Source organism: Histoplasma capsulatum, genomic scaffold (assembly GCF_000149585.1).
Source record: "Histoplasma capsulatum NAm1 scaffold_5 genomic scaffold, whole genome shotgun sequence".
In the NCBI taxonomy this organism is placed as follows: Eukaryota; Fungi; Ascomycota; class Eurotiomycetes; order Onygenales; family Ajellomycetaceae; genus Histoplasma; species Histoplasma mississippiense.
In genome coordinates, this window is record NW_001813978.1 from 2,173,669 (window position 1) to 2,186,302 (window position 12,634).

Sequence of the window (12,634 nt, forward strand, 5' to 3'; positions counted from 1 at the left end):
TGCTGACTTCGACGGGTTCTCAGAAAGGCAATTTTCGGCGAAGAAAATCACTGCAGTAGCATAGACGCCGCCGTTCCTCAGTGTACATAAAGTCCAGGAGCATGGATGATCAATATGGAGAGTGAATGTCCACATATCAACCGTAGAATTCTTCACAATGCGATGATCGCACCGTCCAAGACTCGGCCTTAGCTAAGCACTTCCACAGGAAAAAAAAGCCGTAACCGAGAAAATCAGCGTGCCAAGATTTCGCTCTTCCCCACATCCTGCGGCCTCGCAAATTATTCTTTTCATGGCAGAGCCTGGAGACCAGTGCGTTGTCGATTGGACTTCTTCTTCACAATCGACCTGTCAGCAAGAGAGGAAGGGGTTCTTGCTTTGGCATCTTGTGTCGGATTCTCTTTGTTATTGCCATGGCGGACAGTCTCGAGGTGAGATTTTGACTTTTTTTCGCCTGCGTCCGCTGTCGATTTATCAAGCTCTACCAGCCTCAAATTTTTATATATTGTGTGTCAGCTAGAAAGCTAATGCTGGTGGTTATATATTGTTATCTATATAGGAACGGCTGCGGAGTCATGCACAGGCTTTCGATGGATTGCTATCGTTGATTCCTGCAAAATATTACTATGGAGAAGATACCACTGTAAGCGCTGCTGAGCATCTCGATATGTTTTTCCATCCCACCCCAGAAAGCGAACATCCACTTACCCTATGCCCTTTTCTTTAAACTATAGGATCAATGGCAGCGCAAGAAGCAAACGAAGGAGGAAGCTCGAAATGCCAAACGTGCAAAGCTTGACCCTGATACCTTGAAAACTGCAAAGGACGTAATGGATGAAAATGCCCGGAAGAGAAAGAGAGAAGAAGGTGAAAATGATGAAGCACTATCAGGTTCCGATGGTGATGATAGCAATGGGGAACTAGGAACAGAAACACCAAGGGAGGGCCTTATCCGTGGTCAAAATAAGTCGAAAAAGCAGAGAAAAGCAGAGAAATCGGAAGGCGACCACACCAAAGATAAAAGTGAAGATGCAGAAGCTCGCAGGAAACGGCAGGAAGAGAAAGCAGCAAAGAAAGCAGCGAAAAAGGAACAGAAAAAATCGAAAACAGCAGCCAAGCTGGAAAAGAAGAAGGCGGCTAAGTCAAGCACTCAAGGAGATACCAAGGAGAATATGAACGAGGATACCTTAAAACACCAAAAGCAACAAAAACTCCAGGAGCCTACGCTCAATGGAACGCCCAAGATAGACGACGATGACGAAGTAGATGAAGACATTGCTCCTATAGAAGGATTCTCCGCTCTGCAAAACACTGAGGATGGGGAGCCAGCATCCACCGCTCCATCATCACCAGGCCCCAACTCACAACCATTTGATCCTTCCAACCCACCGTCCGGAACATCCTCCATTTCCTCCATTGCCCCGCCCGTAGTCACCACCGACGCCACAACCAAGCCAGAAACCGTCACACAATCCTCAAACGACACCAACAAAAAAACCAAAAGCCTAACCCCCGAAGAGCTCAAGCAACGATTGCAAAAGCGCATAGAAGAGCTACGAGCCGCGCGCCATGCCGACGGCTTCAACGGCAAACCTGCCCGCAACCGCCAAGAACTCATCGAAGCCAGACGCCAGCGCGAAGAACAGCGCAAAGCGCACAAAAAGGAACTCCGCCAAAAGGCGCGAGAGGAAGAGCAGAGGAAGCGTGACGAGGCCATTGCACGACGGTTCTCCCCGCGCGGCTCCGGTTCATTACTTGCCTCCCCGCGCTCCCCAGCAGACTCCATCTCGTCGATCCCGACCAACTTGTCTTTCGGCCGTGTCGTGTTCGCCGATGGCCAGCAGGCGGATCCCAGCCTAAGCACGCTCATCAATGCAAAGAAGCGCAAAGGCCCGCAGGATGCGCAGACGGCGCTGAAAGCGCTCGAGGCCAAACAGTCGCGCTTGGAGGGGCTGAACGCGACCAAAAGAGCCGAAATTGAAGAGAAGGATATGTGGCTGAATGCGAAGAAGCGGGCACATGGCGAGCGGGTGAAGGACGATATATCTCTGTTGAGAAAGACTTTGAATCGCAAGACGGGGGCGAAGAAGAAGAGTGAGAAACAGTGGAAGGAGCGGATTGAAGGTGTGATTAAAGGGAAGGAGATGAGGCAGAAGAAGAGGGAGGAGAATTTGCGGAACAGGAGGGAGGAGAAGGGGGCCAAAGGGGCCAAAAAGAAAGGCGGTGGCAAGAAGACTACTGGTGCGAAGAAGCGGCCTGGGTTTGAAGGCGGGTTCAAGGCGAAGAAGAAGTGAATAAGTTTGTTGTTTATTTGCTTCGGGGTTTGTAATGGAGGAGTGACGAGGAGGACTTATTTTCTTCATCTTGATGGTTTGGACATGTTAATATACCTCCGTTTTTACTTAACCCATTTTATATTTCACTTCTGTTGTGATTTAACTGTAAATCGGTATTTTATAGGTCTTCGTTCATGGCGAGGAGTTTCATCGATCAATTTAACCATTTTTTGTTGTCGATTTCTCTTCTCATTTGGTATCCGTCATTGCCTACCTAGCAAAGGTATACCAAGCCATAGTGTTCCCCTGATCTGGAGGAATGGTGTTGATACAGGTGGAATTCGTTATGATGCTTCCTAGGTTCTCTTTATGTTTGCTCCTCAACCGACTTCCAACTCGCAATTATTACATCTAGAAGGCCGAATATTCTGTATTGCATAAAGAGCTCTGCATTTTTCCTTCTTCGTCTCTCCCTCCTCATTTCCGTTTCACACTCATTCCGTGCCACTTTTATAAGATACCTTGGAGTTTTTTTTTTTTTTTTTTTTTTCTGTCAAATCAGAATCCTCTTCTTTCCAAATGCTTTCCTTCCTTCTTGACCGAAGCGAATAAAATTCGGTTTCGTTAGTTAGATAATACAGTATGAAAATAATAACAGCGGTGAAATATCTAAAATATGGAATAGTAATAGCGTATGAAAGAAAAGTGCGGCAGTAGAACAATTAGTAGAATATTTAGAGCAATTAAGCAAGCAACCACAGAGGAGGGGGAAAGATACGGCACGCCTACCGCCCGCCTCTACCCTTGCACGAAAACAATGCGTGGATTGTAAATAATATGTACAAGTACATTGATATCGCAGGATACTGTTGACAAGCAAAGTTAGGAAAATGAAACTGTGGTTAATTTTTTGTGTATGTGTGTGTTTGCTCTGCACCCGTATCAGCCTAGATCAATAGCCCCAGGGTTTTGGCGATTGGTTGCAGCGTGTGTCTGATCACCCAACCCTTTCCTCCTAACCCATTCCTCCCGCTTGCTTTCTGCTCTTCTGTTTATCTATAGGGGGCATCAGCCCTCGCGACTGCGGCCAATTCCGGTTCCCACTTGTCGCCGTTAGCGAGCAGTTTCTCCTTATTGTACAGCAATTCCTCTCTTGTTTCTGTTGCATATTCGGCGTTGGGGGCTGTTTTGAGTGAAAATGGTTGGATTTTTTGTTAGCTAACTGTAATATAGACCTTCGTGATTTCTCCATGTATTTGTCACTGTTTTTCTACGACATATATTTTCTTATATATGAAACCTCAAGCACATGCATCTTTGGTATCTTTTCTCGCATCCGAGGACAAAGGATAAAGGCAAGGAAATACTCACATTCAACAATAGCGTCGACTGGACAGCTTTCCTGGCAGAAGCCACAGTAGATACATTTTGTCATATCAATATCATAGCGGGTGGTTCGTCTGCTTCCGTCTTCTCGTTCTTCGGCCTCGATTGTGATGGCAAGAGCGGGGCAGATTGCCTCGCATAGTTTGCAAGCAATACAGCGCTCTTCGCCAGAAGGATATCGGCGTAGCGCATGCTCGCCGCGGAATCTGGGGGAGATTGGGCCTTTTTCGAACGGGTAGAAAATGGTATAACTACGGGAGATTTAGTATTCAGTATGAAGTCCGTTGCGGCTTATCGGGTCAATTGGATATCCATGACAAATAGCCATGCAATACATAGCTCTCCCAGAAAATTGAAGATATATCAGGATAGGATATGTATGATAATTGCGGGTTATACTCACGGTGGTCTGAAAAACTGTTCCAATACAACATACATGCCCCGTAGCATCTCCGTCATAAGGAAGTATTTTCCGGCTTTGTCGAGAGCGGATTCATCACCCTGGTCCCAAGCCTTGGGAGCCGGGAGGCGGAAGCCTTGTCGTGGAGGGCCAGCGGGGGTAGCAGGTCGAGGGGAGGAGGTTGAAAAGGCGAAAGCAGGAATCAGGACATTGACGCTCGTGGATCGTTGGGGGGCGGAGGACGGGGAGGACATATGGATGAGGGCAGGCCGTTTGTAGGCAAGAAGCCTGGAGACAGCCTTGGAGGAGGATGCCATTGTGGTAGCAGACGGCTGGATTTGGTGCTAGATGCCGGTGCGGTGGTAATTGGAGGTGCAAATCGCATCTGGCCGTTTTTGATGTTTTTCGGTCATTGTGTTCTGCCGGCCCGTGATTGGCTGGCGGTGTGTTGGCATGCAAAATCCGAACACGGAGAAGAACAATTTGACATCGCTCACCACCAGCCCGCGAGTCTCTTTTTTTTCTGCTCTCTTCGCCTTCGCATCCAACTCATCTGGCGCCACCACCTGCCATCGCATTAATTAGCCTATATATATATCACCCCTTCCACCATGTTCCGTTCCGCTGTTGCCCGGTCGCTGCGCGCAGCCTCTTCCATACCTCGAATCACCAGACCCTCTCCGGCCTCTTTCCAGATCCCCAGGAGCCCGCTCTCTGCCGTCCGTGCAACCCAATCCCAATTCCCCTCATGTTTCACCTGCCAGGCCATCCGATCATATTCTTCGCCTGCTGGCCTAACCCACTCGGAGATTGAGGGCAGAATAGTCGATTTGCTGAAGAACTTTGACAAGGTATGTGATATCAAATTTTGGTGCCTTTCCCCCCTCGATTCTTTCTCTATTGCAATATTATATACTATGGCGGCAACTTACTCATGCGTGTGCTTCAGGTTTCGGATCCATCCAAGGTATGAATGAAATATTCATGCTTCTCCCAGTGGATGTTGGGGTATGGATATCAGATACTTACGATTGTCGATGGTGTATGAAGATTACTAGCACCTCGCACTTCTCGAATGACTTGGGATTGGACAGCTTGGATACCGTCGAGGTCGTGATGGCCATTGAGGAGGTAAGTCATCGACATATATTACTTGCATGATATCAATGGTTATGGTATGTAATGTGACTGACCTGTGCCCAATACAACAGGAATTCAGCATCGAAATCCCAGATAAGGAAGCCGATGCCATCCATAGCAGTATGTTTCCGCTTGATATATGCCTATAATATTGTCCAAATTCCCACGACAAAATCGAAATCAACATTCACGTTTACTAACTAGCAATAGTTGACCAAGCTGTTACCTATATTAGCTCCCAACCTGATGGTATGTAACCCCCCATCACACTCTTTATACACATATACATGGTATACCCAGTGGAGAATGCATAGATCTTTCGCTCACTATTTTCGTTGCAGCCCACTAAAAGACTAGACCCCGATGATGAGTGAGATGAAGGGGACTCTGGATATGGTTGATGCGCAGTGGATATATACATCATCTTATCACTCAGCGTTGGAAGGGAGTGTGCAAGTAATATCAAATGGAGGAGTGCGTGCGATTCGATTTATTTAAAGGGGGCCCCGTTACGTTTCCGTTCCCGTTCTTCATTTGTCATATCGTGTACTGTACATCAATCTCTCTTTTTCTTATTCTATCTCTTTTCCCTCCTCTTCCTCCACAATGTGTAAATTCCTGTGCAAAACTAGAAGCAGACTAGGAGCCCCCGTCAACCCTGAGCGTGTATCTATTCATGTAGAGTTGATGTAAAAGGAAAGAGGAAAAGGCAAACGGCTCCACCACTCACCCTATTATATAAATAGCAAAATAGCAAAAAGTATCGGCAGCTTTTGGTGTCAGTATTGGCCTTCCCGAATCAGTGGTAGCGGAGGAGAAGAAAACTCATTTCCTCTCATGCCAAAACCGATGTACCATATATACAGCCTGCTCATAAACGCGTCTATCGCCAAAGAGATTGCAAAGGCAGCAGCTTGAGAAATACCGACTCCAGGGACGAGATGTTTTGCTCAACGGAATTGTATATTAGATTTAGCAGGTTACTACAAAACTCCTGAAAATGCTCTGGTAGGTACGGTAATAGGTCATTGACTGTAAATACATTAAATTGTAATAATAATAATGTCAATGGTGTCAATTCTCTGCATCAAATAATTCCAATGGACTCAATATTCTCCATCTCATGTCTGCAAGGATGCGCCAAGACCCAAGGCAACCTTGCGACCCAGATAAACTTCTGGCGTTGAGCATTATCTGTCTCTCGCGGCCGAACAACAGAATTTCCTCTCTCAACTGCACCGCTACATCCACTGCTATATCTACACCATACCCCAATTGATTGGATGTGCTTTTCATCACCTACTGCTTCTCGGTAAGTTACCCCCGGAAATCCCAAGCCAACTTGGCCCATTCCTTGAAATACAATTTTTGCTGGGGCTCAATCTCACCACCTCAATACCTCCTCACAGAACTTAACCACCTCCATATTAATAGCCACCACCACATCGCCTCCGAATCCCCAATCCCCGCAAAACGCCCTATGCTTCACACAAACTTCAACTTCTAAGGTTTCCCTTACTCTCTCCCTCTCTAGCTTCTCAGCCTCTCTCCGCACGCTCCTCGAAGGACGCAACACCTTTCTTGAACCCAATCGTTGCCCTCGACCTACTCCCGCTCTCCCATGGCTTCTGCCGGTGGTCTGACACGCCGTCGCGGAGCTGCCCGTTCCAACACAGACGATATCAACGGCACCAATGGCAGCAGTCGAGTCGCCTCCCCATCCCCCTTAAATGGCTCGGCTACCTTCGACAGCCGCACCCCGGAGACATCGTTCACCTCCAGCGGCGAAAATGGTGGGCACAAAATCGCTTTCGATCCGCGGGATATCAGCGAGAGTGATGAAAGGAATAAACAGCCGAAACTTACATTGATGGAAGAGGTGTTGTTGATGGGGCTGAAGGATAAGCAGGTATGTATCGTTGTGTCTGTTCGGGGAATGTCTCTGTCCAGATACCAAGGCTCTCGACTCCTTTAATGGGGTTCCGCTGTTCGATTGGGGATCTTTTTAGTAGTTGTAGACTGTAGAAGCTGACCATGGAGCTGCTATCACGACTTTTATTGTGATTTTGCTTAGGGATATCTCTCCTTCTGGAACGAGAACATTTCATACGCACTACGAGGATGCATCGTTATCGAATTGGCTTTCCGTGGCCGCATCAGCATGCAAAAGGATTCATCAAGACGACGCTTCCCCCTTGCCGACCGGGTAATCGAAGTTATCGACGACTCGCTAACTGGAGAAGTCTTGCTGGACGAGACGTTGAAGATGATGAAGTCAAGTGAGAAAATGAGCGTCAGCTCCTGGATCGATCTACTAAGCGGTACGGGCTTATACTCACATCCCAATAGCCATCATGTCCAAGAATTAGCTATCAGTGGAAGGGAATGAATGCGATTTAAAAGGGAAAACAAATACTAATAGCTATTTTTAATAGGTGAAACCTGGAACCTTATGAAAATCGGCTACCAACTGAAGCAAGTCAGAGAACGGCTGGCAAAAGGGCTGGTGGACAAGGGTATCCTCCGAACCGAAAAACGTAACTTTCTCCTCTTCGACATGGCCACCCATCCTGTTGCAGATACCGGCGCCAAGGACGAAATCCACAAACGAGTCCGCAACATCTGTAGCAGCCGTACCGTCATTCTCACACCAAACCAGTTCTTCCCTGAAGATATTGAATTCAGATACCTGCGCACTATCACAATGGTTTGTGCTGCTTATGCTGCTAACGTTCTTGAAAACGCGCTGGTGACCATGGGCCACGAGGCGCGGGAGAGGGCTTTTGCACAGGTTGATGAACTGCTCTCTGAATATTCACAATGGCCGTTTGCGCGGCGGACAGGTGGTTCGCAAGGGATTGGGGCAAATTTGGCCCAAGAGGTCAATGAGGAGGTGGAGAAGGCAAAGGATAAGGAACTTCAACTAGAGGTAAGTCAAAAAAAAAATAAAAATAAAAATAAAAATAAAAATAAAAAAAAAAATTCTCTCCCCGTTAGACACCCCTATAGTTTCTATCTAGTTGCGGAGTCTGGAGGTGTTCCTAGGACTAACTTGACAATTCGGCATAGGTGATAGCAGCGTGTTTGAATGTATTTACTCGACTGGATTCCCTTCTCTAAGCGATCGCGACCGTTTTGCCAAGCTTTATTTTCCCTTAACCCCGGATATTCGATAAGGCCTCACTATTCCTCTACCCGCGATCTATCCATCTACCTATCAATCCCATCCCATTCAAAGCCGTTTCTGTGTTATATAGCTACCCGCGTTCTCTTTTCCAATATTCCCACCTATTCGACATCAGTTTCCACGCTCACGCCGTTTCATATTTTGTTTTAAGCTTACATGATGAAAAATGGGTTGGTGGGAGGGAACGAGGGAGAAGAAACGCACCAAAATCTGTAAAAAGCAGGACGGATACTTTTTTTCGTCGAAACCAAACAGACCTTACCTCCTGAAGTTTTCCTCTTTTCAGTCATATTTTCTTTCTTCTTCACTTCGCTTTTGCTTCTATTATCTTTTTATTTTCTCCTTTTCTCGCATTCATCTCTAGTCCCTCGCTCCCGATCACCTCCTGATGACTTCCCATTTCGATACCGGCTTCGTTTTCGTCTTTTCAATAGTATTTATCTTTAATATTGCTTGCATCTATTAATCAGATTCCTTTATGTTTTCCTCGCTGCGCGCCTCCCACGCTTTCTACCATGCTCGTTAATTTAGACGAAACGTCGAGATATCATTTCTTTATACGCTAAGCTAGCTGTTGAGACCGAGGCGAGATGAGCTATTTACGAACACTGCTAAATGGTTAGGTTGATATCTGGAGCGGGTCCTTTCTATTTCGTCTACTTCTTTGCTTTTGTTTGTACCTTTTTTATATCTCGTTGTTTTCCTGCCATGATGCTTTCTGACACAATCCTCAGGCCCTGCTCAATGATATATTAGTATTTAACCTTCCTTTTTTACTATATTATTGCCATTATTGATCTACTTTTGTCAAGCCCCGTGCAATTTCCGACGCAGCCCATCCTGATGATATCGCATATACATAGCTATGCCCTTGAGCTGATATACATCCATTCGTGAAGCCGTCTTTCCTCGCTGAAATGTTCCCGGCCTCTCTGTCCCATGTATTGGACTGCGGAACCCCTATCTATCATAGTTGTTAACCCTCAGAACCACCTTTCCCCTCACTCTCCCGCTCTCCACCAACTCCATAGCTTCCCGCCCGTGATACAGCTCCATCTCCTTCTCCACAAACGACTTCAGCTCCCCGCCTTCCACCAACAGCGCAATCTTCCCCAACTGCTCCCCATCCGGCCTGACAATGAAAAACAGACTCGTTAAGCCCCTTTTCACAATCGCATCCCTCACATCCGCCCACTCCGGCTCCTGCTCAGGAACGGGCTGCGCAACGCTAACAACAATCCCCCCATCCCTGACAACAGCGGCATCATACGCCTGCTTCAGCGTCTGTCCCCCAACACAATCCAGTACAAAATCCACCGGCGCCCAGCCGCGTTTTCTAAACGCCGCACCCAACCCTTCTCGTTCCTTCGTATAATCCAAAACTTCATCAACCCGCAACTGATCCCTAACAAACTCCTCATTCCTCCCCGAACACACCCCACAAACCCAAAACCTTCCACTCCCATTCCCTTCCCCATCCCCAAACAACATATGCGCCTTCAGCAATTGACAAACCATCACCCCCACACCCCCACTCGCATTCAACACAAGCACCCTCCTCACCCTCTCCTTATCCCTCCTCCACTCCTCCCCATCCCCATCCCCATCCCCATTTCCATCCTGAACCCACCCCTTAACCCCCGCCTGCTCAAACACAGCCTGCCACGCCGTCAGCGCACTCAACGGCAAACACGCCGCGTGCAGCGCGCTGACATTGCGCGGCTTAAACGCCAGCTCCCCTTCGAGCGCGACCGCGACGTCCGCCGCGCCGCCATCCCTCGCAAACGCAAGCAGGCCAATCACCTCGTCGCCGACTTTGAATTTGGGCCCCGCCATGCTCCGCTCGTCGATCTGCGGGGTGGAGAGGACGATGCCGCTGATGTCGTGGCCCGGGATGCGTTTGAGGGGCACGGGGTTGTCGGGCTGTGGTTGGGTTGTCGTTGTGGTGGTGGGCGGGGAGGAGGAGGAGGAGGCATGGGATGCGGGGGAGAGGGTTTCGGCCCACCCGAGCTCGCCGCGGCAGAGGGCTGTCGTTTGGATTTTTACCAGGTACTGCGAGGAGGTAGGGGTTGGGGTGGGGTGAGTTGCGGTGTAGAGGAGGGTGGAGGGCGAGGGGGGTTTTGTGATTGTGTACGGGTGTGAGGGCGGGAGGGGCAGGTAGAGGGCGGGCATGCTGGCAGGAATGTTTTCCTGTTCGGCTAGGGTGGTGGTGTGGGTTCGTGGGGTTGGTTCCATCGCGGAGGCTATATATTACGGGCTTGCTTAAGAGAAGAGGAGGGATTTGGAATTGTACATTTTGCTGTGTTTATTGTATTTCCAACAGAAGCGCGGACCTGATGGCACAGAGCGGAGTGACCTATAAACTAGCGATGGAGGGTGTGTGTAGTAGGATGAATCCTCCCTCTCACTCGTGTGGATCGATATATATGTATGTATATATCATGAAAGCAGCAAGCACATGCCCATGATACCAGTTCCAAATAAAGGTTATATATTTCTCCTCCGCGTAGTAATCTGCAGATTGAATTGAGTGGCATATATATATATATGTGTGGAAGTGACGTCAATGCTTTTTGGCTAGTTACTTATCAACAAAAGTAAAAAAATAAACCGCCGATGTACGCGGTTTATCCGATAGTTTGATAACCATAGTAACGAAACCAAATCAACCCGGTCTCGACTTTATGTGTTTGGTATCGGGAGAGAAAAATCTCCATACCACTCCCTCCCTGCCAGCAATGCCTAAAACACTGTTATCTCTGGAGCGACCAGCAGGAGATAACATTCCCACGGAAACATCTCGCTAGCGAAGAGGTTCTTTTCCAGTTGGTTAATTTATTATATATACTATTACTATATATCAGCGTTGGTATTATCCATATGTAAAAACGACATATTCTGCAGGAACTGCAATTCCATGTCTGCGTCTTGTGTTGCCTGAACAAGAGAACGAAAATTCAGATTCGAGACTCTCTCCCGGGAAGCAAGCTGGGATATATAGTAATATCTCATAATAAGGCGAGGGAAGAATGAAAGGGCAGTTATACTTTAAACATAGGAACATGGAAGACAAGGGCAGTGAGCAGCAACCATCCCATAGGTAATACAGATAAATCGAAAACCGAGCCTTTCCCGAAAAAAAAAAAAAAAAAAAAAAATTAAAAATTAAAAATAAGAGCATCCACTACATGGAAAATCTTGACTCGTCGCGATTGGGGGGTATATACACAGACTCAGAGAGAAACGTTAAAACCGGAACGACGAAATAAGCGAAAGAGAGAAAAGCATCAAGCATTTCGACAAAAAGAGACAAGAGGAGGAACCGATGTAAAATAAAAAGCGGGGGAACAAAAACAAAGAAAAAGGAAAAGGAAATCGAACAAAAACGCCCCCATCATGACCATTGCCTCCCAACCCCAATCCCAATGGACTAGGACCAGCCATAAAACCATTTAAAGGCAGAAGAATAACACGAAGGAGGAAAAAAAGGATAAAAAAAAAAAAAATCCGAGCCGAGTCCCCACTTAGTCCTCCCGCTGCAACATATCAACCTCTCGGTAGAGGTGCACCGGATCATCGAAAACCCTCCACACATCATCCGGCACGCCCTCAAACGCTTTAAGAAAGCGCTTCTCCTTGTTCTTCTCCTCCATATTCGCCACGTCAGTGACTCGCCGGATATATATGGCGCGCACCCACTGTTTATGTCTGCGATATATCTCTGCATACGCCTCCGGGTCACTCTGCGTCGAGTCGCCGATGCAGATGACCCTGCGCTTTGGGAACCAGCGGTACAGCTTCTCCATGCGATCGACTTTATACGCTCGAGTCCCCTTCGTGAACGATTTCAGGAGCCCGCTCAGGTCCATCCAGGAGTGGTTGCGCAGGATGAGTGTTCCGGGGGGATACTCTTGGCTGAGGAAGGATCGGAGGAAGGGGTAGAGATTGTACGGTGAGGAGGAGAGGTAGAACCACGTTGGCGCGAGTTCTTTGTCGATGTGTTCGTAGAGATGGGGCATGCCGGCAATAACTCGTGGTTCCTCAGCAAAAGTGGTGCGCAGGATGCCGACAGCGTCGCTGGTCTGGGTGTATTTGATGGGTGTCGTCCACCATCGGGAGATCATCAGCCAGGCCGGTCGGGGATGCGAACTTCAGTATCCATTAGATTACTTTATGGGTCCAGTGTCTTAAGGAAAGGACGGGATGACGGTTCCATCTCCGATGTCTGCCTCGTCCATCCGGGCT

At 47.8% G+C, this 12,634-nt stretch overlaps 6 protein-coding genes across 6 annotated transcripts; 3 read left to right on the forward strand and 3 right to left on the reverse strand.

Moving 5' to 3' along the window:
• Positions 1–413: 413 nt before the first annotated feature.
• Positions 414–2,294, forward strand: HCAG_05508 (predicted protein; the record flags this gene model as incomplete). Its single annotated transcript, XM_001539991.1, has 3 exons — positions 414–431; positions 560–643; positions 735–2,294. 3 exons carry the CDS (start codon positions 414–416, stop codon positions 2,292–2,294), a joined length of 1,662 nt encoding a protein of 553 aa, XP_001540041.1.
• A 1,034-nt stretch (positions 2,295–3,328) lies between these two features.
• HCAG_05509 (NADH-ubiquinone oxidoreductase 23 kDa subunit, mitochondrial precursor) lies at positions 3,329–4,379 on the reverse strand (the record flags this gene model as incomplete). The annotated part of the gene is made up of 3 exons (XM_001539992.1): positions 3,329–3,459; positions 3,648–3,913; positions 4,099–4,379. The coding sequence occupies 3 exons, from the start codon at positions 4,377–4,379 to the stop codon at positions 3,329–3,331; spliced, it is 678 nt and encodes a 225-aa protein (XP_001540042.1).
• A 294-nt stretch (positions 4,380–4,673) lies between these two features.
• HCAG_05510 (predicted protein) lies at positions 4,674–5,576 on the forward strand (the record flags this gene model as incomplete). The annotated part of the gene is made up of 5 exons (XM_001539993.1): positions 4,674–4,913; positions 5,113–5,193; positions 5,274–5,322; positions 5,413–5,451; positions 5,560–5,576. 5 exons carry the CDS (start codon positions 4,674–4,676, stop codon positions 5,574–5,576), a joined length of 426 nt encoding a protein of 141 aa, XP_001540043.1.
• A 1,247-nt stretch (positions 5,577–6,823) lies between these two features.
• HCAG_05511 (vacuolar protein sorting-associated protein 74) lies at positions 6,824–8,322 on the forward strand (the record flags this gene model as incomplete). Its single annotated transcript, XM_001539994.1, has 4 exons — positions 6,824–7,111; positions 7,277–7,523; positions 7,638–8,131; positions 8,272–8,322. 4 exons carry the CDS (start codon positions 6,824–6,826, stop codon positions 8,320–8,322), a joined length of 1,080 nt encoding a protein of 359 aa, XP_001540044.1.
• Positions 8,323–9,349: 1,027 nt separating this feature from the next.
• Positions 9,350–10,561, reverse strand: HCAG_05512 (predicted protein; the record flags this gene model as incomplete). Its single annotated transcript, XM_001539995.1, has 1 exon — positions 9,350–10,561. The coding sequence occupies one exon, from the start codon at positions 10,559–10,561 to the stop codon at positions 9,350–9,352; it is 1,212 nt and encodes a 403-aa protein (XP_001540045.1).
• A 1,352-nt stretch (positions 10,562–11,913) lies between these two features.
• HCAG_05513 (predicted protein) lies at positions 11,914–12,408 on the reverse strand (the record flags this gene model as incomplete). Its single annotated transcript, XM_001539996.1, has 1 exon — positions 11,914–12,408. One exon carries the CDS (start codon positions 12,406–12,408, stop codon positions 11,914–11,916), a length of 495 nt encoding a protein of 164 aa, XP_001540046.1.
• Between the last annotated feature and the right edge of the window lie 226 nt (positions 12,409–12,634).